Source organism: Phacochoerus africanus, chromosome 14, assembly GCF_016906955.1.
Source record: "Phacochoerus africanus isolate WHEZ1 chromosome 14, ROS_Pafr_v1, whole genome shotgun sequence".
Lineage (NCBI taxonomy): Eukaryota > Metazoa > Chordata > Mammalia > Artiodactyla > Suidae > Phacochoerus > Phacochoerus africanus.
In genome coordinates, this window is record NC_062557.1 from 45,428,460 (window position 1) to 45,452,144 (window position 23,685).

Sequence of the window (23,685 nt, forward strand, 5' to 3'; positions counted from 1 at the left end):
GCTTTTCCTACCTGCCTTTACTGGGGAAGAACGCCCACCTGAGGGTTTCGGGTTCCTTCTGAACCTCACTGTGGGGAGGGCCCTGAGGTAAGTGGGTGTCTGGTGGGTCCTGAGCCGAGGGTTACATTTGTCAGGATCTCCAGGAGTCTGGAGTGGCATTTACAGAGACTGGGGGACTGGAGGCAGGAGGCACAAACTGAGCACTTGGTAAAATGTTTCATTCAGTACTTTTTGTTTTCCTCCTGAAGTCAAGGCCACAACAGAGGGCTGGGGGCAGTGTGTGTGCGTGCTTGCATGCGTGCATGCGTGTGTGTGTGTGTGTGTGTGTGTGTGTGTGTGTAGGAGGTGTGAACCTGCTTCCTCACGCCAGTTTTCTGGTTGGTTCTCCTGTGGGAGTGCCTCGAGGAAGCCGCCCTCTCCCCTGCAGGTGGAAAGAAGGAAGAGAGCCCTTTGTCATAGACTGCTGGATGTAGCCCATGGGTCCTGCTCTACAGCCAGCATTTGCGTATGTCCATAGAACTGGGGCAACGCCCGTTGGATTTACCACTCAGGGTGGTGGAGTCAAGTGAGCTGATTAGAGGGAGAAGCGTTGTAATTTTCCCCAGCTGTCTGGAGAGATGCTACCCCTTTGAGGTCAAGCCCAAGTTCCCCAACATCCCCAAGCATTTCGCTAATACTAAGCACTTCCCCTGCCCTGGGCGAGGAACAAAGGGGACACTGCCAGCGGTGCAGCACCAATGCCGAGGCCCCCATCACCCTGGGCCTTCTGAGGCCAGTTCCTGCTGAGTGCCGCTGAGTTCCCTGCAAGGCACTCAGCCCAGCGGGCGCCAGAGTCTCTGAAACGCTTCATTTGTCCAGGACTCACGCGAGGTGTGGCGTTCCCTTCCCAGTCCCGGCCCAGCCTGGGCCCAGAGAGGCGGGGTCCGGAGTTCCGGACCAAAAGCCACTTTGCCCTCCGGGCTCGGAGCTTCCCCAAGCGCTGCATTAGTCCGTGCCATCCACCAGCTCGCACAGCATGTTCTCCAAAGCGGTGATGCGCCGCTCCTGGGCCTGCACCTGCTCGCGCAGGGCCTTTATCTCCTCCAGCAGTGTCCCCAGGGTGTGCTGCTGCTGGGCGCAGAGGACAGAAGAGGAGGTGTTGGACGGAGGGTGGTAGGGGGGATGTGTAGATTGGGTGGAGCTGGGCGAGACTTTACCGACAAGGGAGTGTCGCTGGCCGACTGGCTGCGGCGGGGGCCGGGGGGTGGGCGCACGTCCAGGATGTTGCGCTTGGTGACTCGGAGCTCGCGGTGCTTGGGCGGCACGTAACCATCCCTCAACGAGATGAGCACGGGTTCTGCGTCCTGACCAGATAGCCATTCATCCGCTTCTAGGGCCGGCTCCGGGCCCGGTGTATCTGGGTAAAGGTCGTCCTGGAACAGGTCTGACTGCGGGGGTAGGGGTACAGGAGAACGAGCAGGGTGCCAGGCCAGCTCTGCTCCCTTCTGCCTTGGAGCCCTGCCCAACCCCTCTCCCGGCCACTCACCTTGCGGGGCACAGTCATAATGATGGGTTCACACTTTCTTTCATGCAACTTGTAGAACCTATAAGGGAGTGAGGTTCAGTAGCTGTGCAGGCTCCCACCCCCTTAACTTTTGTAGGGACCAAGGGATTAGAGGCCAACACCTGCTGAGTGCCTACCACGTCTTGCATTCTAAACACATCCAGCTGATAAAACACCTCTGATGGGGTGGTTATCATTAACAGAGGAAGAAAATTAAGTTTAGAGAATGTCAAGCTTGGTAGCGCTGGGGCTGGCACTGGAAACAAGCCCATGTGACACTACCAGCAAACCCTCTCTTTTTCAAAGATTACATTGCTGGGGGAAGCCCCTGCATCTTCCCGGATGGAACATGGGAACAGAGGCAGGTGATTGAGAAGGGCAAGTCTGCTGACCTTGCAATCTCGCACTTGCTGACATCCAGTCCCCGCTTGGGCATGAAGCCCATGCCCCTCTGTGGCTCCTTGCTGCTGAATGTGTTCAGGTAATGCACGAAAGGTGGTTCCTCTGTAATCTCAAAGTACCGAATGCTGCTGTCGCCCTGCAAAACCCGTCGGTTCAGAGATGCAGGCGGGGTGGGGTCGGGTGGGGGGCACATCACCATCTAGCCCCCTGTTCTTCCCTCCGGGCCGCGAGCACCTTGCCACACAGGTAGACGATGCTGGAGTCTGGATCGTAGAAGGGTAGTAGGACCCCGTTGCTTGTGTCCATCTCCTGCAGTGCCACTGGCTCCTCGAAGTTGTTCTGCCCGAGCACAGGAGGCGTGACCAGCCCTGTCCCGCCCTCTGGGCCACTTTTGGATCCCCTGAAGTTCCTTCACGCTTGCTGCCCACCCCGAAGCCCATGCGTTCCTGAGACTGCCCTGGTGAATGGAGTTGGAGACCCCTTCCTTGGACACCAGTCCGGGTCTCCCCCACCGATAACCCCCGTGCCGCCGCCGCATGCAGTCACCGCAAACCACCCCCAGGGACTCGGCATCACCAGGTGGGGGCGCCAGCGTGGGCTCCTTCAAGCGACGCAGCAAAACTGAGCAGAGGGGTGGGTGTGGGGATGGCAGGTGCTGCAAAGGGGGCAGCAGCCTCCAGCCCTGTCCAGGTGGGCATGCCCTGCGGGTGGGGGGCGCCTGGCCCCTCTCCCGTGATGCCAGTCCCCGGGGCACACACCCCAAGCGTCCAGCTGCGTTACCGGGTCCCACAGGCCCAGCTCTCGCTGGCTCATGCGGGTGAAGCCCGTAGTGAAGATTTGACCCTGGCGCGTGAAGACGGCCCGCATGGGCCTCATTCCCTCGTGGGCCGCAAACCTCTCCTGGGGGGAGGGGAAGATAGGGAGAGGCGTCACCCAGCTGCATGCCCTGGGGAGCCTGCGGGGCCAAGCAAGCAACTTGCTGACTTGGGTGTGAGGGTGGGCGGGGGTGGAGACAAAATGGGTCCTAAATACTCAGTTTCCTGGGGGCCCCTGGCTGGCTCCAGGCCTAGAGAGCGCGCTTATCTCTCAGCAGATCCCGAGCCCTTAGGCGCCCTCAGAGCAGGGGATGTCTGCGGGCTTCCTGGGGGCCGCAGCGAGGCTCTTGCCAGACGGGACCCTGCTCCGCTTCAGCTCTCTTGGGCGCGGCCACTGCTCGGGAGGGCGCTCCCGGCTGACCCAGCGAAGGAGCGAGCGCGTGCTCCCGGCGCGGCCTGGCCTACCGGGTCCCAGAGCGCGAGTTGCCGCTCACTCATCCTGCTGAAGCCGGTGCTCAGTAGCTTCCCGTCTGTAGTGAAGACGGCCCGCAGCGGGCGGGCGCCCTCGTGAGGCCGGGCTCGCTCCTGCTCGCGGGGTTAGTGGGTTAGAGCGCCCGCCGCCCCGCCCCGCCCCGGCCGCGCTGGACGCGCGCACTGCGCGCACACGTGCACGTGCCCTGCGCATCCCGCCCCCTGCGTTAGGTTGAGGCTGGTGAGCTAGGCGCTGCCACCCTCCCAGGGAACCCAGCTGGGACAAATAACGCCCGAGAGCTGCTCCCAATCCCCCGCCCGGCGGGTCAGCTAGGTTGAAAAGAGGCCTGCCCGCGAGCCGGTGTCAGGCTCAGACCCCAGAAGATGGTGCTGGGTGCCGGTAGGGAGGAGAGGGGTCCAGGAGGTCAGGTTCATGCAGGTCTGTTGGGAGTGTAGCGTTTGCAGATTCTCCCCTCCTCAGTCACAAGTGGAGCAGCCCTCTTCGATTCAGGAGAGGGGAGGGAACAGGAGCCGGGCAGAGAATTGTGGGCTGGGGGCTTACTTAGGGCAGAGGGCTGTGGTTGCAGCCACTGCTGGGGATGACTAGTGTCTGGGGTTGAGGTGGAGGAGATGAGAACTAGAACCAGGGATTCAGGGGGTTGCGGGTACAGAGTCCTGCCAGCTGTCCCCTGGGGTAGGGTTTGGGGAGGGGCCAGGCTAGGCACTCACCGCCACCACCTGGCCCTTGCGGGGGTCGATGATGCGCAGGGTCTTGTCCTTGCAGGTGGTGGCTAGCAGGCTACCATTGCTGTTCCAGCACACACTGTGGATGACGTCCGGGTGTATGTCGTCTAGACTCAGGAGCACCTCCCCAGTGCCCACATTCCAGATGATGATCACATTGTCACCACCTGCCCAAAATGGCCAGGCACTGTCACCTGGGCCCTGCCTTTTGCCACTCCCTCTGCCCCCCATCTGTGGCAGAGACCCCTCTCTAGGCCCCCAGACCTGCACTGAGCAGAACGTTCCGGGCTGTGGGGTGCCAGGAGAGGATGCCCACACGTTTGGAGTGGCCCTCAAGTGTGATGATGGGCTCCGTAATGTTGCGCATAGGGGTATAGTCTGGAATCTGCCACACCTGGGTAGACGGAAAGGCGTAGAATGGGTGGGATGAGGAGCCCACTGTGTCCCTCTGTTCCTCCTCTACATACCCCACCCCTTTCCCCTCCAACCCTACCCCCTACTGGCTCTCTTGAGTGGTAAGGGTCAAATGCAGGATGAGATGAGATGGTGCCTGCCTGGAGCAGAAGAAGAATGGAGCCAGAAGGGGGCACTGCCAGCTCTCCAGAGACCTCCCTACTCATCCAAACAGGGAGACTTCAGAGCACCACCCCCCTGCTCTTCAGGCCGCAAGGTGGCCATGGCTATAATTAGTCCTAGGCAGTGCATCCTGGGAAGGGATAGGCATGTAGCTAAAAATAGCCTGGGAACTGGGCAGGGCAGGGCCCTGGGACTCAGCACCTTCCTTAGCACCTTCCTCAGCACAGGTGAGGCAGCTCTCCCTGCTTCCTCCGCCCAACAGCCCAGCAGCATCCCCCTGGCTCCTACCATGATGGTGGTGTCATCTGAGGCACTGGCGATGACGTTGTCATTGTGTGGGCACCAGTCAATGTCCAGCACAGGGGCAGTGTGCCCAGTGACCAGTGGGTAGTTCTTATCCACTCGCCCTGTCTGCAGGGGTCAGAAAGGGAAATTTGGAGCCAGGCTCCTGTGTCTTCTGCAGGTGGGGAGTGGACCTATTTACATCTCAATTCTCTATTCTCTGTTTTCTCTTTGCACACACCCACACCTGCTCCTCCAACCCCATCCAGCCTACTTCCTCTACTTCACTGAAGGTAAGTTGAAGTCATTTAATATGAAGGAATCAGACACAGAGAGGTAAGATAAATTAACCAAGGACACACAGCAAGTAGAGCCAAGACTTGACCTCTCAGTCTAATGCTCTTCCCAAAACACCTACTTGGAGGAGGCTCTTCTTTAGGCCTGTTCCCCCAGCCGAAATGTCTATGGGATGCTCCTAGTGGAATAGATCAAGCTGAGGTAATATGCAGTGTGGTGCTTGACAGCCCTTTCCTAGCCACACTTGGCAGATCTCCCCCTTGTCACTGGCTTCACCTTGGAACCACAAGCAGCAGGCATTCCTGGTGCTTGCTGTCTCCCAACCTGAGCTGAGGCCCATCTATTTTTAATATTTATGGTATGTTTGTGGGGGCTCTGAGGCCTTTGCAGGGCTGGCACTGACCCAGACCGGGCAGTAGGGGAGAGGGGTGGCCGTGTGGCGTTGGAATGACAGTTGTACTGGCGGAGGAGGTGGCTCTAGCTGAAATTCGAGCCCTGGGGATGGTGTCCTTGGATGGTGTCTGCATTGTCCTGGAGTGAGTCACTGGCTATTGTCAGGCCACATCCTGACCTTGCCACCTGTGGGGGCCTCCCCTAACAAGGTGTAGGGGACAGAATCTAAGTCAAGGTCATGCTTTGGAGTAGCTGTCCTGTGGGTAGAGATGGCTGAGGGGCTTGAGGCTATTCCACAAAGGTGGTGGCCATTGTCTGGCCCCTATCCCTGGGGTAGTGAGGGCTCTGGCCTTATATGTTATGTCTCCCTTCCCTTTGCTCTCATTCTACCTGCATTGGGACAACTGGAATGGGGAGGTGGGCAGGGACTCTTTGGATAGCGCATGACCCTGACCTCAGTGTGCTGTGCTGGGTGTGATTTAATGAAATGGTCACACTGGGCTGTGTACAAAGATCCTGACACCAAAAACATGAAGGGGTGTGGCATTAGGAGAGAAAAGAACAGAATCTGGCCAGGACGCCAACTGCTTCCCGACGATCTCATCACCCTCCTCTGGTCTCTGCTGGGAATTGGCTGCTGTATGGAGAAGGGATGGGCTTCGAGAGGGTGCGGGCCACTGTGATGCTGCCGCTCTGAGAGGGATAAGGGAGCTTCCCAATTGGTCCCTAGCAATTGGGGAACAGGGAGCAGTCAATCCACATGCCCTCCTAAGGAGTGGAACTAGGTGAGAGCATGGGCTGCTGTAAGGAGTCCCCAGGAGCCACAGCTAGTGTCCTCAACTTCCTTCCCCTCATCTCTCACCTTGGCCAGAGGCAGGACGATGAAGGCACCTCCACCCCCAGCCTCCACAATAATGGCCAGGAATTTGGGGTTGACGGCACAGAATGAGCTGTCCCATGTGACCTTGGACACACGGATGTCCTCGTAGGCCTGGTCAGCCTTTGCTGCCTGTCCAAACACATGGCGGAACTTGCTCTGCCGAACCACGCGCCGGCTCATAGCTGGGGGCAGAGATGGAGGATCTCAGTGCCCAGAAATGCCTTTGGTCCTTAGTCCTGTGAGCTGTGGGAGGAGGGAGAGGTGGGGGAGTGGCAAGTGAGAAGGGTTATCTGGCCAAGAGTCAGGCATAACTTAATATAGACTGGTCCTAGAAGCAGGGAGCTTTTTCTTTTTTGGCTTTTTGGCTTTTCTAGGGCTGCTCCCACAGCATATGGAGGTTCCCAGGCCAGGGGTCCAATTGGAGCTGCAGCCACTGGCCTACGCCAGAGCCACAGCAATGCAGGATCTGAGCCGCGTCTGCAACCTACACCACAGCTCACGGCAACGCCGGATCTTTAACCCACTGAGCAAGGCTAGGGATCGAACCCGCAACCTCATGGTTCCTAGTCGGATTTGTTAACCACTGAGCCACGACGGGAACTCCAGGGAGCTTTTTCTTTTCTTTTCTTTTTTGTTGTTTGTCTTTTTAGAGCTGCACATGTGGCAAATGAAGCTTCCCAGGCTACGCCACAGCCACAGCAATGCCAGATCCGAGCCAAGTCTGCAACCTACACCACAGCTCACAGCAACGCCAGATCCTTAACCCACAGATCCTTAATCGAGGCCAGGGATCAAACCTGCATCCTCATGGATACTATCTGGGTTCATTAACCACTGAGCCATGACAGGAACTCCAGGGAGCTTCTTCAAGGTAATTAAAGTTGAATAAAGTTTAAGGGAAAAGTTCTTAGCCATCTCTAAAGTGCTGCTTCATTCGAGGAGCTAGGATTTGGGGTCTGACATCTTAGAGAACCAGGCCAGGGAGATGGTGGAGCCTGACCCAGCCTGAAAGCTTTCTGGAAATTAAAGTGATTTGGGGAGGAGCCTCAATTCCAGGCTGCCTTCCCACTGCCAGCCCTGGATGAGCATCACTTCACGGAAGTGGTTTATTTCCCAGAGGCACCTTGTCCAGAATCAGAGGCTTTGGCTTAAGGCCATCTGTTGGGCTAGGACTGCAGCCCCACCCCCCCATCCCCCACTCCGGCCCCTGCCCCATCCTAAACAGCATCTCTGGCACAGGCGGATGGGGTTTTGCCTTTTTCTAAAAATTTGCTAAGGAGACGTTCCTCCTGTCAGCTAACCTGAGTCCTTCCTGCTATTGTTTTCAAGAGTTTCCTCCCATGCTGTTGTGGGGACACAGGTAAGGGTGGCTCTCTTCTCCCACTCCTCTCTGCACTGCCTTGTCTAGGAGGCCCTAACCATGATGTTCTGGCTTCTGCCTACCCTTCTTCATTTCCAGTTCTCCTTTGGGTCCTCTCTCCAACCAAACTCTCCCGGGGGTGGGGTCCTTCACCTCCACCCCCACCAGGCCAGAATCAGATTTTCAGGAGTGGAGTAAGGAAGGCAGGTTGCCTTTTCTCCCGCTAGGGGCTCAAGCTAAGCTCTTCCTCAGGGGGCACATCGGGCTTTTCCAATGCCCCAGCCGCAGACTCCTACCCCTCCCCAGCCCCGGGCATCCCTGTGCCCTTCAAGCCGCTTCTGTGGCCCCCGGCCTTAGGCCGGGCCTCCCCGCACCCTCCTCCGGCCTCCTGCCCCAGCTCTACGTTCTTGTGAGACGAGGTGTCTGTGCCCTGGGGGCGCGCAGGCCGCTGTCCGGCCAAATATAGACAAGAAGTCCGCCCCGCCCGGGACCGAATTTGGCGGTGGGAGTGTGGGGGGAGGGCGCGCAGACCTCTGTCCCTTCCAGACACCCCGCCCGCTCCGCAGGCTGCGGTGGCGGCGGTGGTAGGGGGGAGGTACCTGGTCCCGAGCCGGCCGAGGGGCGCTCACGCTGCGACTTCTCTGCGGAGGGGATTGGGGGTGCGCTGTGGCCCGAGGGAGGCGTCAGGGAGCCGGAACTGCCTCTCCGGGTGTCCGCGGCGTCTGGGGCCCGGACGTTAGGCTGCGCACTCCGGCCGCTGCCTGCGACTCTCGGGGCCGGGCGCCGCTGCAGTCCCAGCTGCCGCTGCCATCAACCTGCGGAGGCGGGGCCTAGGGAAGGGGCGGGGTCGGAATGGCCCCGCCCCCTCAGCGGCGGGAAAGTCAAGCGCCGCAGACTCCGCGCGGCCAGTCCGCTGGAGTCGGAGAAGCGTCAAAAGTAATTTTGTGTGTGCGCGCTCCTTCCCCTCGCTCCGCGTCTGCAAGGTGAGCTGGGGAGGCCCAGGATCCCAGTCCCAGACCTGGGCACTGAGGGGGCGCGTTCCCCTTAGAGCCGGCAGCTAGGCAAGATAAGGTGCATTCGAGCTGCATTCTTGCTGCAGTCGCACTCCCAATTTAACGTGTACCAGCGGGCCAAGACTGTGGGACTACACGTCCAGAGAGCCCTGAGGAGAGGTCTCTGAACATGCTCTGGGGGCCCTTGGATGAGGGTCTCAGCTGGCCCAGGGCAGCTGAGAGGGTACCCGACAGGGGGCTGTGAATGTTAACTGTTATCCTTGTTATTAGTGATAGTGACCTCTTGAGAACCTAAAACGCTGTCACTGTACTAGGCATTTCACCCTGTTGGAGAGTATTCCATGGAAGAGGGCAGAAAGCAGCCTAGAGACAGGGGGGTGGGGGTGGGAAAGAAAAAGACCAGCATTTGGGGTTAAAAGGAGGGATGGTGGTGGGAACCTCGAAGGCCCTCACAAGGCTCTTTTGTTTCTCTGGAGGAGGCCAAGCATTCAGTGGCTTGTGGGGGACAGAATCAGAAACTGTTACAGGTGCTCCAGAAATAATTAAAGCATTGTGGGGGCATAAGGGTAGATGAGGAATCTCCCTTTTATCTAAAGATTCCGCACATGATTAGGACGAAAAGACATGAGTGACACAGTTGCTCCTTAATAACAATAGCTTACACTAACTGTGTCGATACTGTATTAAGGGCTTTACGCATTTAATTTAATTTTTTATTTTTATTTTTTGGTCTTTTTGCCATTTCTTGGGCCATTCCCGCAGCATAAGGAGGTTTCCAGGCTAGGGGGCGAATCGGAGTTGCAGCCACAGGCCTGCACCAGAGCCACAGCAACGCGGGATCTGAGCAGCGTCTTCGACCTACACCACAGCTCATGGCAATGCCGGATCGTTAACCCACTGAGCAAGGCCAGGGATTGAACCCGCAACCTAATGGTTCCCAGTTGGATTCGTTAACCACTGAGCCATGACAGGAACTCCGAGGGCTTTACACATTTTAATTCCATTCTGATAACAGCCTTCTGAGATGGGTATTATTATTACCTCTATTTTACAGATGAGGAAACTGAGGTACAAAGAGGTTAAATAGTTAATGCATCACTCAACTCATAGGTAGTAGAGCTGAGATTCTTACCCAAGTGGTCTGGTGTCTGGGTCAAGCTTTTCAGCACCATGCATTTCTGCCTCTCTTTGAAGGACAGTGCTGCTTTATCTCAGTGCTGATACTGGGAGTTATGCTTTGTAGCACAGAGGAGAGGATGCCTGGACTAATTGCAAAACTGGAGTTCCAGCCATTGCTCAATCACCCTATTCTTGCAGCTCTCTGGGCTGTAAAATGAAGAGGGCTGGGTTAGGTTCTTGCCAACACTGCACCACTTGTTGGCAGAGAGTGAATTTGACATGCTGTCTCCTACCCTGAAATGGCTTTTTTTCCTTCTCCCCTGTCCTTTTCTTCTCTTTAAAGAGAGCCTAGCACTCCATTCTAGAGGGAAGGGTCTAAGACTAGGAAGCAGGAATCCTTCAGTGCCTTCAGTTCCATCACCTGGGAAGGAAGGGAGTTGCTCTCCAGGTACAGCAGCAGGAATTGTTTAGGGTTGCATGGCTCAGCCCTGCCCTTTAGCCGTCTTCTGCTGCCAAGGCCTGGCAGAGCTGTGGGCGGGTGGAGCCTAGGCACAAAGAACCAATCAATGCAAAGAACCAATCAATGGAAGAAGCTACTGGGTGCTTTTCCTTGCTGTTTTCTTCTTCTTCTTCTTTTTTTTGGGGGGGGCACACCTGCACCATATGGAAGTTCCTGGGCTAGGAGTTGAATTGGAGCTGCAGCTGCCGGCCATAGCCACAACAATGCGGGATCTGAGCCGTATCTTAGACCTACACTGCAGCTCACAGTGATGCTGGATCCTTTAACCCACTGATCAAGGCCAGGGATCGAACCTGCACCCCCATGGATACTAGTCCAGTTCTTAACCCACTGAGCCACAATGGGAACTCCTTCTTTGCTGTTTTCCATCAGAGCTGCAATCCATAGACAATAGGCATAGACTTCATCTTTCATAAAGCCATCTTCTGGCTTTATCTGGCTTGTGGCCTGGCAATTTAGACACGGTTTGGTCATTTGTTTTGACTGGAAGCTCCTGGAATATTTTGTGAAATGACCTTGCTTTGCGTTCACCATCGTGCCCTCTGGCACTCCAGCCAGAGACCAGTGGTGTGCTGTCTCACTTGATATGGATGATTCTTTTTCTCTTTTGTCTTTTTAGGGCCGCCCATGGCACATGGAGGTTCCCAGGCTAGGGGTCTAATCAGAGCTGTTGCCACCAGCCTACACCACAGCTCACGGCAACGCCAGATCCCTAACCACTGAGTGAGGCCAGGGATCAAACCCGCACCCTCATGGTTCCTAGTCGGATTGTTTCCGCTGTGCCATGGCAAGAACTCCGACATGGACGATTCAGAATGAAGCAGGCTGATTTTAGTTCAAGGCAGTGTTTTCTCTGCAGACTTAGTGATTTAGAAACTGAGTTTTTCCCTACATAGTAGCCTATGTGATGAATGGCATCACTAAATATCTCAGGATGGGTCTGTAGAGGGGTGGAAGTGGAGACACCTCCCCCCAGCCTGTTTTGGGGAACTGCACTTTGGCTCTCTCTCTTCTTCTATCATTGACATCAAATGCTTCTCTTCTTTTTCTCTTTTTTGGCTGCACCCGCAGTTCCTGGGCCAGGGACTGAATCTGAGCCGCAGCTGTGGCAATGCCAGCTCTTTAACCAACTGTGCCAGAGCAGGAACTCCTAAATGCTTCTCTCCTAATGGTGGGGAGGGTGAAAGCTTTTCTGTGGAAAATCATGCCCCATTTCTAGAAACCTTTCACTCAGCTGAAGTGTCTTGTACCAAAAGCTTGTGAACTCCACCTCACTCATGTTCAGAGAGGCCGCCCACCCAAGAAATCTAGTCTCTCCTTGGACAGGTCATGGTAGCCGTTCCCGAGCTGTCACTTTGGAGTCTCCTCCAAAATGGTCGAGGAATTTTGGTCCCTTTGCTTATTCATTCCCCTAACATTCAGATGGTGGCTTTGGCAAGAGCCTCTTTGACCACGCAAGTTCCCAGCATGGTCACTTGATTGGAGGCACACTGTCTGAAATAATCTTTAGTGATCCCGTTTCCCGCCCAGTCTTTGTTTTGTGAGAGGTAGAAAGTTATATTTTTTGCCCAGAGCTCAGCTATCTGATACAGGAGGGAGATCAATCAATGAGAACTGCTTCGTGTTTACCATCAGTGTTCTCTTCCAGTCCCTCCACCTTCTCAGCACCCCCCTCTTTTGTTGCACTTGATCAAGTACACATTTCATCTTCAAAATAAAAATTTATTCAATCTGTAACAAGAACATTGAATCTGCACATTTGCGCACAAGTTCACATTTAAAAACAGCGGAGCACATCAGTAATAAAAAAAATCTATGATACAAGTGGAACATCCCAACCACCAGGAAGATTAAGGAAGGAGATGAGACCACTCTTTATATTCTGCTTCAAATGCCTCAAAAAGGTCCCAGAGATTCCAGGGAGCACCTGCTTTATTTAATAAAATGTGAGCATAAAAGTCTAGGGTGGCCTGGGGCAAAGGTAACAGTCAGTGGGAGAGTCCTTTGGACTTGTTTTCTACATTTAGAACAAGTCCTACAAAATAAAGTAGAAAGAAAAAAAAGGCACCTTAAGCTATGCCAAGCAAACCAAATTCCAATAAAACACAAAAACCGAACAATTCCCTGTGGACTTATTGATTGGGAAACATTTCGGGGTCAGTTACCCAGCCTTCGGACTGGGTTATCAGCTGGAGTTGGGCCCTGGGAATTAGCTCTCCGTGTGCAGACAGGATGCTGCCACCAGTGTTGCTGTGAAGACACAGATGGCAGCACTAGTCACATACCCCTTGGGGCATCTTCAAGCTGATGAGGGATGATTCCAGTTTAGAAATCCTGTCCCAGATCTCTGGGGCACTGAGAAAATGAGGCTGGTTCTCTTTTCATAGCAGGAGCCAGGCCCAGCCACCCTCCACTTCCAGGCTGGAAAAGTACAGCAGCACCTTGCAATAGCTTTCCCTGGCATCAAGGGACCCCATACCCTGGAGAAGGGATAGGAGTGTGCAGCTTCCTGCTTTGGTGGCAGGCAGGCTTTTTCCTAACATGGGCATGGGATGAGTTGAGGCAGCACATACATTTATGCCTAATACATGCCTTGATCTTTTAGTCTGGAGGGGAGAACAAAGCCCAAGATGCTTTTAAGTTGGATTGATGCTGAAAGAGCTAAAATTTCATCTCATCTGCCATCAAAAAGCAAAACGAAATGAAACAAAAATGACACTAGCCATTCACCATTACAACCATCACTGTAAGACACACCATCACTGAGGAAATGACAACTATTTCCACACAGGGTGTTGGATGGGAGTGCAGGACACAGATGGAAGTCAGCTCCAGGTTTTCCACATTTACCCGTGAGGGCTGACCATAACAGCCTTGCTCTGTGTGAGGACTCAAAGGACAGCCAGGGTCGAGTGCCTGGAGGAGGAGGAGCCTGAGCGGCCATCAAGATGATGCCCGCTTTAATACTCACAATGTAAACAAAGTATCCACAAACAGTTGTTCAAAAACGCCAAAGAATGGCTTTATTTAAAAAATTTAAAATGCCCTTGAAAGTTACCCTTTTTGCATAATGCTTTCTTAAAAAAAAAAAGAGAGAGAACTCCCACAAAAATATCTTTATCAAACATGGCTAGATCACTTCAGAACTGAAATCCTCAAATGGAACGAGAGAGAAGATTTCTGTGAGCTGCTATGTCTCAGAAGCTTCAGGTCTATCTAACAACATTGTCTGTCTGAGGCCCTGCAGCAGCAGAGGACCTCAGAGCCTGGGCTGACATCCTCAGGCTGTCCTTGGGGCCATTGGTAGTTCCAAAAGCAAGAGGAAATACCAGCTGGGATAAAGGTACAGAACCAGGAAAATGCTAGATAAAGAGCCTGAAGAGGCTGAGATGTTAGGAATGACCCCAAACATTCAGGATCTGAAAGGCAACCAAAATGAGGAGAGATGAGTATTACTACACTAGAGTACTGCAGGTCTACTCCAGTACATGCTACTCCTAAGTGTTTCTAAAATCAAAAAAGGGGTTTCTCTCCTTCCTACTGACCAGGTAACCATCCAGATTACAGCTCAAAATCTGTCTGCTCCTGGGGCTTTTAACCCATGCACCACAAAGTTACTCTACACACACACACACACCCCCTTCCAGAGTAATTTTGAGTCAGACTATGGTGGTTTTCAGAAGAAAGAGAGGCACTGAGCAAGAGGTCAAAAATTTCCTACTCATCTCAGTCAATCTACCAGGCCTGTTGTTTTGGGCCTGGGCATTCCATGAACAGAAGAGGGAAACAGGCCACCCAAGATTATCACAAAGTTTGGAAAGAATGAAGTTTGGAAAGTTCTTGATAGCCCATCATGCACTTCCCTTGGACAGAGCTTGGCTATGTAAACAACACAAGAACACTTACCAGTGGGAGTTTGAGAGCTGGCAAAATCCCATGGCATGATTGAATTACAGACCTTGTGGAGAGGATGTTTATTTAGGCAGGTAAATTAAATGATAAAAAAATATAGTTCTAAAAAAAAGGCAGAGCAAGACCATTTCCTCTCTTTAAAGAAAAGTTTTTTTCTTCACAGCATTAGAGGGTTCCCCCCATCTTTGTTGTAATTTGATATAGTGGGAGTGAGCATTAAACTGGTGGGGAGAAAAGGGAGCAGTACTGTCAATTCCACATGTACTTCTTAATATGAGGGATGAAATGGTGATCTCCAGGGATGAGCAAGAGTCCCACCACTCTCTCAACCTCCATGCAAATCTTCCTCTTCCCTCCCCCACCACAGTCTCCTGTCCGTTCCCCAACTTACTGGTGATGGAACTGCCTCAACAAGACAGGGCAGTTTGGATGCATGAACCCTGGAAATTTGTAACTCAGTCTTGCAAGCTTCCTCACACTGGAACATGCCACCTAGCAAAACACTTTACAACACATTAAGTATCCAGGAGTCACAAAGCTGTGTGGATGATACATCCGAACATTTAAGGAAATCACTGAGGGGCAGCACAGGTACATATAATGACTGCACCATAAAGACACTTAGAGCAGAAGGTTTCTGTCCAATCTGCCTTCTGGCAGTGGTGTCCCACCCAACCACTGTCTCCACCTGGCAACAGGCTCCACAGCTCCTCTCAAGCACCTATGAGTGGCCTCGGTCCACATTTTCTCTCTCCTTTGGGTCATGTCCTCTGACATCACCTTGACAGTCTGTGCGTCTGTCTTTCTAAGTGCTGTGATGAACCTAAAACCTAAATCTCAGGTCTGTGCTTGGTCAATCTCTCAGCAGCACGGACATCAAACAAAGCCATCAGGAAGCAAATCTGCAAACCTCTTCAGTTTTGATGAGCTGCAGAGAGTGTCCCATTCCAGGCTAAATAGGTTTTCTGTAAGAAGCTGAAATAGGCTTGTTTATGGCAGGTGCTCCTCTGTTAAGGACCTCTACAATAGCAGCAAAGCAACAGCATCCTAAATGGAGTCATTAAGGGCACCCACCCATGGCCAAGGCCTCCCTGCAGCCTTTCAGCCTAATCCATTAGCAGCTTCCGCCCTGGGCAGCTGTAATGCTCACATATACCCCCTGGCTCTGGTTCAGCTACTGGCAGACAAACATTCTGGGATTTCAGTCTCAAAGAGAAATCAGCCTTCAATCAAACAGATCTAATGGGAGACTTTAGGGGTTTCTCTGAGGAGGAAGTTACTAATGCATAATTTGGCAGGAGCTAGTGATTAGAAGTCTCCATTTAAACAACTGAAACCACTGTCAATATACTTTACAGATTCCTAACAACACCCTTCAGTTTTATTTCTGTGGTGTGTGTGTTTTCCAGTTGCAGCTTTACCCCTTATTAAAAATGGATAAATCAAAAAGATCCTACAACATTTAAAACAAAACAATGTAAGAAAGTGACAACATTATATACATAAATACTGTGTATAAACTAGAGAAATGACAAATCTTCCAGGAAAAGAAGAAAACTTATGTCAAGTGTTAACAGTGATAATATTGAAAACTTTGCATTCAATGGAGGTTATACATATGTAACAATTCAAATATATATGAAATTAAAAAAAATAGGCAGCACTGGGGGAAACAGCATGAGGGAGGAAAATAAATTGGAAAAAAAACATGGCCATTAAACTCAGAAGGCCCACAGAATTATTCAAGTAATGGAAGGGTTAAAACCCTACATATGTATTCATTTTATAAGAACACACTGACTTTCAATTGCTGTTTTTCAAACTTGTCCCTATTGTGTTTTATTTGGGAGGATGCTGCAGAGCACATGTGACAACTTCTGCAGAGCCCAGCCACCCAGAAAATACTGGGCAGTGGCAGCCTTTCCACACCCCCATTTCACTTCTTCCCCTTAGGCTTTTCCCTACAGAGGACCTCTCAGACTTGCAGTCATTTTCGATTTGATGAAAATTTTTTCTTGGGGTTAAAAAAAAGTATTTGCTTGGTAAGTTCATAAAGTCAGCCATTATCATGCCTTTCTGTAAGGATATCCTCTGGAGACCAGAAGAAAGGAATTCTGGAAGACCCTCTTCGACAGCAAAGCAGAACCTGCCCGCTTTGGGAACTACAACGGGTTGGGGCTGGGGCCCAAGGCTGAGAGCACGCGGAGGTGAGGCTGGCCCCTTCAGCAAATCCAATGCATCAGGTCTGGAGATCAAACCCTCATCACACAGGCCGGGGGCAGCATTTCCAATTTCCAGCTTCAACCCCACCCTCCCCATCTGCCTCCTTCCTCTAGCAAGCACGCCTTTTCTCAGAGGGCAAAATGAGGAGCAGGTGGCAGCTGACTGAAAAACAGCAATTTGCCTTTGATAAAGGTGTTCTTTGAAAATGAGTATTTTCTGAGGTTTGAATTTTTCCAAAAATAAAAAAATGATAAAATGATCTTGCCATCCAAATCAAACTCTCTCTCTCTCACACACACACAGAGGAAAAAAAAAACCAAACCCTGCATGCGCCAGAAACAGTAAAATGACCAAAATATTATAAAAATTAACCAATAAAGTGCATGTTCCTTACGTATTACACCTGCCCCTTTTACAAACTTTTAGAAAGTCACGTGTGTAGGCTCAGAATCACATGGTGTTATAGAAGGGGTTGGTTGTCCGTTTTTTATCATTTGCCCTTTTCAGTCTCCTAAGGGGGTGAGTTCGGCCGTGCTGCTGACGGGGCGCCACGGCCAGCCCTGGAGCTGGGCCTGCACACGGCAGTCCCTGGGTCTGTACCAAAGGAAGGCCTCCTTCAGAACTAGTCAATTCGGGCCCTGCTCTGGGGAGCAAGCACTGCTGACTGGAACCAAATTCTTTGGCATACTGCACAAGGGGCCTCTCCACTGGCTTGCTCTGCACGATACACTCTGTTGTTCTCAGTTGCTCTACAAAATACTTGGTGGGCTCTTGGTTCTGGGGGGTATCTGGGTTTTCTGGGGGCTCCTGGGCCTCCATGCCCGAGTCGGTTCTGATGAAGGGCTGAAGCAGTTTGAGATGAGGGGACTCAGAGCAGATGGGCTCCCTCTCTGGTAAACAGTCTTTACAGAGGTCCAAGTTACCTAACTTGGCGAGGGAAGCTGAACGCCTCATCTGAGAAGGTTTGGTGAGCCCTACCTGGGAAATGGCTCGGGACTCGATTTCTTTAGCACGCTCCTTCACCACACTGGGGCTGTGACTGAGACCCTTCATGCTGCTGCTACTAGAGCTGTGCGGGAGTTGACAGGCTACGGGGGATGGGGCCAGTTTTTCTTGTTGCTCCCCAATATTGTCACCAAGTTTGCTAATTAAATGCAGGTCTTCGATACTTAACTGGGGGCCTTTATATGGCACTTCACTGTGCCTGGGGGCAGGCCCCTCCTGGCTTTCTTCCCAGCTGCCTTGCTCTGCGGAGGGCTCATCTGTGGTGCTGCTTTGTTCTGTGAAGCCTTCCAGGTGAACCACGGTCTGGGGAGGCAGGCAATCCAGGCTGGCAGACAGTATGTGGGTTGTATGACTGACAAAAGGCGCTGCTGTTTCCAGGGCAGCTGCCGGGCTGCTGGCCCAGTCTTCAGGGCTGCTCGGGGTGGAGGTCGGGTCAGCGGGCCTGCCGTACTCGGGGGAGGAAGAACGAGGCAGAGGTAGCACTTTGCAGTGCAGAGAAGCCTGGTCAGGGCTCAGTGTCCTGTTCAGATTTTCATCCAGGGCACACAAGATGGTGATGGACTTCTCCGTGTGCACTTCCCGCAGTTCCTGCTCCCCACTCTTTGCACTGGTGGCTGTTTCCCCCGCTGGTCCAGGGCATGTGGCGGTGTGGGTATACTCGATGATTTCCATCTTCTTGGGGAGGGGAAGAGGGACTGCTGGCATCTCGGGTCTCTGGCACGAGACCACTGTGCTCTGCTCCTTCAGGACTCCCCCCGCTTGCTGTGCTCTGGGAATTGACCCTGGGCCCTGCTGAGGAGCTGGCCAAGCGTGAGATTCCAGCAGCTCGGGTGCTGGGACAAGGGCATGTTGCTCAGGCTGGTGCAGGGAGCCAGCCTCAGACCCACCGCATTTCCCTTTGTTCTTGCTCATCTCTGGTTCCTTGGGGACAACAGAATGTTCCAGGGTGGCTTCATCACTCTTCCCTTTTGGTGCTAGGTCTGCCACAGAAGAATCGTTCTTGGAATTCTTACGAGTGGACAAGGTACCTGCAGGGGCAGCCCCATGGTACTCCTGCTCCTGCCGCAAGCGCTCCTCAAACTCCAAGGTGGCTCGCCTCACGGACCCAGGATACCACTTGGCACCAGGGGGCATCCCTGGGCCCCAGAGCTCTTGTTCCCCCTCGGCTGGTTCCTCTCCTTCCAGCTCTGTGGTGGATGCGTGTGCCGCTGGGCACCCTTCTGGGTCCCACTTCCCTGAGTCTTTGGCTAGTTCAGGCTGGGCTGCACAGGAACCCTCATTCTGCTCCAGATCTCCAGGTTTGTCCTCCAAGGTGTGGGCCCTCTCAAGGGCCAGCTCGTGCGCGATGTGCTTCTTTGGTGTATGGCATGGGTTGGACAGGATGTCTCCCTTCACTTGAATCTGTCCAATTCCTTGACTAATGGATTCAATCTCAGTGATGATTTCTTTGACTGAAATTGCATTTTCTGAGTGAGACTGCATGAAGATGTCTGGGCTGACCAGTTCTGAGATTGCCTAAGAAGAGAAAATAGTGAGATAATTATGGCAAATTAATTTAATTGAAAATGCCAGAATTTTTGATTATACTAATCCTCTGATCCAGGAGAACCTTCTGGTTACGAGGACACAAATTATGGAGTGCCTGGGATTGCACTCTGTTTTGCTATATAAGAAAAAACTGGATTTATCAAAGGTGGGGATACAGAATCAGTCACAGATTGTGTTACTGCCCACTAAATTTACATTTATTCAAATAGGATTCTAATCCAATGTCCTGTACCATCCTGAAGAAATAGTAAGATGCTCTGGAGGCTCCTATAACCCCTATTTTCTAGGACCATGAGCCCTCAGGATTTAGGCCATTCTGGGATAAATGAAACCTTCCTCTCTAGCCTATCAACTTCCAGTTTGATCCTGACCTGGTTCAAGGGGAAGAGCTCCACTGAGGGGCTCAGTGGCCAACCTTTTTTTTTTTTTTCCCCTCTTTTTAGGGCCCTACCTGTGGTATACGGACATTCCCAGGCCAGGGGTTGATTCAGATCTGTAGCTGCCGGCCTATGCCACTGTCACAGCAACATCCAAGCCATGTCTGCAACCTACATCACAGCTCATGGCAATGTTGGATCCTTAACCCACTGAACAAGGCCAGGGATCAAACCCGCATCCTCATGGATACTAGTTGGGTTTGTTACCCCTGAGCCACCAAGGGAACTCCCTCAGTGGCCATCTTAAATACGCCCAGTGTTAGATGTCTGATTTGGAGACTCACTGCTGTCTTCTGCCCTGTCTGTCCACCTTTCATCCACGTCCTCCTGCTGCTTCTCACAGCAGCAGCATCCTAGGTCATGAGGGCACCCTGCATCTGACCGGGCAATCCCTAAGTTTCATATGGTTCCTTCCTTGGCTTATGCAGCCACTTGCCTGGGCAATCTTAGAAAGTGTGACTCTATTTTATTGTTCCACCAGTTTTCTCAGATTGATTTAGAACAAGGCCAAAGAAAACTGGCCAATGTAAAATCAAGTCCTACTGTAAAAAAATAAGAATCTTGGAGTTCCCATCGTGGCTCAGCAGTTAATGAATCTGAAGCATCCATGAGGATGCGGGTTTGATCCCTGGCCTCGCTCAGTGGGTCAAGTTTCCAGTGTTGCTGTGAGCTGTGGTGCAGGCCAGCAGCTACAGCCTCGATTCAACTCCTAGCCTGGGAACCTCCATATACCATGGGTGCGGCCCTAAAAAGCCAAAAGACAAAACAAAAAACCCCCCAAAACTCAAAATCTGGAAATGGCCTTTGGATCTCTCACTCACTCTCTCTTTTTTTTTGTCTTTTGAGGGCTGCACCCAGGACATATGGAAGTTCCGAGGCTAGGGGTTGAATCGGAGCTGTAGCTGCTGGCCTGCACCACAGCTCACAGCAACAGCAAGGCCAGATCCGAGCTTCATCTGTGACCTACACCATAGCTCACAGTAATGCTGGATCCTTAACCCACTGAGTGAGGCCAGGGATTGAACCTGCAACCTCATGGAGACTAGTCAGGTTCATTACCACAGTGAGCCACAACAGGAACTCCTTTTTTTCTGGACATCTCTTAAAGCAACATCATTATGATCATCAATCTATTTTGTTAACTTTCTTTTTCTTTTCTTTCTTTTTTTTTTTTTTTTTTTGCTATTTTAGGGCTGCACCTGCAGCGTATAGAAGTTCCCAGGCTAGGGGTCCAATTGGAGCTACAGCTGCTGGCCTATACCACAGCCACGGTAACACCAGATCTGAGCCACATCTGCGACCTACACCAGAGGTCATGACCCACATCAGATCGTTAACCCACTAAACAAGACCAGGGATCGAACCTGCATCCTCATGGATCCTATTTGGATTTGTTAACTGCTGAGCCATGAAGGGAATTCCTGTTAACATTTTAAAAGCTTTCTAAGTACAATATTTCCCTAGGAATTGTCCTGTCCTTTTTCTTTCAAGAGTCAGAGCTAGTACAAACTAACAAGGTCAGTTAAGCCTTTGGGAGAAATCTTCTGGGACATCTGGCAGAAGCAAACTTGCCAAGACTTAGGAGAGAAGCCACAGTGGCCCCGGTGTGTGTGTGCATAGGCTGTGGAGAAGGTGCTCATTTGACCAGGAACTTTGCATAAAAGCTATTTCTGTCAGAGCCATCATAGTCCAAAGGAGTGCTCAAGCATCCTGATTTCCCAGTAGAAAGGAAACAGAGCCATAGCTTTGGGGGAGAGGAGAAGACAGAAGCAGAGGCAACAACTGCTCTGGGGTAGTTAGGAAGAGACAGAAAGATGATGGTAGACAAGGTGGCAAACAAAAGCAGACAGACATCAGGAGGCTGTCAAGAATCTCATCAGCTCCATGGAAATCACTGAATGACTTCATTTATGTTAGAGTAAATCTGTCATCATTTACTTCCCAATTACCATACTGACTTAAGATACCATGGTTTTTAAGATGCATCCCAGTTTTTTAGAAGACAAAGTGAGAATAAGTATGAATCTCAGAATTGATGACAGAAAGTTCATTTTCTCCTGGTTTAAGATGGCCCATAGGAAATCATATGCCACAGAGAAGAATTCTGGGATTCTGTCTGCTCTCAAATCACTTCCCCAAACCATCCCTCAATTCTTGATTACCACGGGATCTGAGATGAGGAATAAATCAGAGACATTTTAATAATCAAGAACTCAGCATGAGAGTCAGCTGCTACTCCAACAACTATGAACACATGCCTAGTCTTTGAATTTTCTGAGGCAGAAAGAATTTCCCAAACAAATCCATCTTCTCAGAGACACAAGTCTCACTCGGGCAGCATATAGAGTCCCTGGCACTTCACCACTGGTGAGATCTGATCTTAACTGTGAAGGTCCAGAGAGGACCTCTCCTGGTTTAGGCAGGACATTTGTTTTGGCTAATCCCGTCTTCCCCGCCCCATCTCACAGGTGTTTCCGATGACACTGGAAGCCTGGAAAGATAAATTCCTCGAAAGGCAACTCATTAAAAAAATTTAAACCCTAAGTTTTCAAGGAAAGTCTCAGCCAGGCAGTCTCTCTCATGATGCCTTCCTAAACCTTTAGCAACATCAAAAATGAAGTGACTATAGCAGAGTCCCAAATATTTTGTTTTCAAATAGAGCTTAATTAGGTATATAACTATAAAGACAGTTTTTACCTTTGACTGTTCCTCATCTATTGAGGACTCTTCAGAGGCGTGGGGAGTGTTACTCAAAGAGCTGCTTCTCTGGTCGTCAGCTGTCATTTCAGAAGGGGTTACTTCCACTGCTGACAGTCGGCAGCTCTCACTTCTTCCTCCACCCAGGTCCTCCATCTTCGAGTGAGAAAAAGATCGGGAACGGGTTTCTTGGGAAAGCTCTACAAACTTCTCTAGGGCACTAAGAAAGTTAATGCGATCTGTACTAAAATCTGAGACTTCGGCCTGGCAAATGGGCTGGGGGCTTGGTGACTCTGGATCAGGGGACATGGGGAGATCTTTCAGGCGGGATGTCAATTCCTCCAAAGGCAGTAAGTGGACATTCACGTCTGCTTTCAGCGCGTCTGTCTCCAAATCTTCCACTGTTAGGTCTGGGAACTTGTTGGCCATTTCTGGGTCCTGTCCGGGTTGGATTAAGGCTTTGGATGCATGGCAGTTGTCAAGAGGGAATTTTGATTCATTGAGACAACACCCTGATGAGCATCCATTGATGTCATTGAGGTTTAATTCATCTTCAATCTGTCCGGCATGAAATTCCCTAGACGTAAACTCCAAGCAGATCATTCTCTCTTTGGTACCCAGGCCTTTCTGATTTTCATCTTGTGGGACAACATGCTCCACGAAGACAGGAGGTATGGGTGGGTGACCCTCCAGGGCCTTCACCTCAGCAATCTGGTCTGCTGAGGTAGTGATCTCCTTCTTGTTGAGTTCCAGCCCTGGTGTGCAGATGGGTTCGTGGTGGTCTGAGAGGTCGCTATCTGAGTGAGATCGCCAGAGCTTGTTATGCCGCTGTTTGCTGCGGAGGACACACACAGGAAATGCCTCATTTGGTTTGTGAAACAATTAATACCCTTCCAGGAAACCACTCCCAGATAAATTTATATCTTAACCTGCAAAATGCTTTGTCACTGGCCCAGTGGAGGGAGGCAATAAACAGTTAAAATGATGCTCAGTTTCACTAACAGCAAACCACAAAAAGCAAAACGACAACAAAGACAAATGGAGATCTGATTTTTTACCAATCAGACTTACAAGAGCTGAAATGGTTATGAACAGCTACTGCTGATGAAGATTTGGCCAAACATAATGAAATAGGAGTGTGGACTGCAGAATTTTAAAGAGTGACATCTGGCAACAGCTCTCAAAATTTAACTCTTTAACCAGCAACTCTCCTTTTAAAAATTTTACTTGGAGAAATACTACTACATAGGTACACAAAGCTATATATATATACACGCATATACATGTATGTGTATATATATATGTATATACATGTATGTGTATATACGTATATACATGTATGTGTATATATATGTATATACATGTATGTGTGTATGTGTATATATATACATATATGGAAGTTACTGTAACAACTACAGAACTAAAAAATTAAAAAATCAGACACTAAA

At 51.2% G+C, this 23,685-nt stretch overlaps 2 protein-coding genes across 15 annotated transcripts in view; both read right to left on the reverse strand.

Annotated features, from left to right (window-relative positions):
* CORO6 (coronin 6) lies at positions 1–8,581 on the reverse strand. Of its 4 annotated transcripts, none has more exons than XM_047757170.1 (11): positions 8,363–8,581; positions 6,386–6,585; positions 4,840–4,962; positions 4,240–4,369; positions 3,961–4,142; positions 2,726–2,845; positions 2,180–2,284; positions 1,936–2,081; positions 1,526–1,583; positions 1,197–1,427; positions 1–1,110 (listed from the first exon to the last, which is right to left on the reverse strand). In XM_047757170.1, the coding sequence occupies exons 2-11, from the start codon at positions 6,581–6,583 to the stop codon at positions 985–987; spliced, it is 1,419 nt and encodes a 472-aa protein (XP_047613126.1). In that variant the 5' UTR covers positions 6,584–6,585; positions 8,363–8,581; the 3' UTR covers positions 1–984. The 4 variants fall into 4 exon arrangements, with proteins under 4 accessions (XP_047613126.1, XP_047613127.1, XP_047613125.1 ...); XM_047757171.1 differs by having other exon boundaries at positions 1–1,107; positions 6,386–6,646; XM_047757169.1 differs by having other exon boundaries at positions 6,386–6,646.
* A 3,535-nt stretch (positions 8,582–12,116) lies between these two features.
* The window catches only part of SSH2 (slingshot protein phosphatase 2), a 270,234-nt gene continuing 258,665 nt past the window's right edge, over positions 12,117–23,685 (reverse strand). For all 11 annotated transcript variants that reach the window (XM_047756765.1, XM_047756764.1, XM_047756768.1 and 8 more), the window contains 2 exons: positions 22,238–23,072; positions 12,117–19,070 (listed from right to left, as the gene is read on the reverse strand). In XM_047756765.1, the coding sequence (XP_047612721.1) occupies positions 17,001–19,070; positions 22,238–23,072 (2,905 nt within the window). In that variant the 3' untranslated portion in view covers positions 12,117–17,000. The remainder of the gene's footprint in view (positions 19,071–22,237; positions 23,073–23,685) is intronic.

What these genes read in the sequence shown, in the direction of transcription:
- CORO6 (XM_047757170.1), bottom strand. Translation starts at nt 6,583, where the DNA reads ATGAGCCGGCGCGTGGTTCGGCAGAGCAAGTTCCGCCATGTGTTTGGA. An exon ending in GAACGTTCTGCTCAGTGCAG is followed by an intron (nt 4,143 to 4,239) that starts GTCTGGGGGCCT and finishes CATTTTGGGCAG; the next exon opens with GTGGTGACAATGTGATCATC. An exon ending in GCAAGGGCCAGGTGGTGGCG is followed by an intron (nt 2,846 to 3,960) that starts GTGAGTGCCTAG and finishes CCCTCCCCCCAG; the next exon opens with GAGAGGTTTGCGGCCCACGA.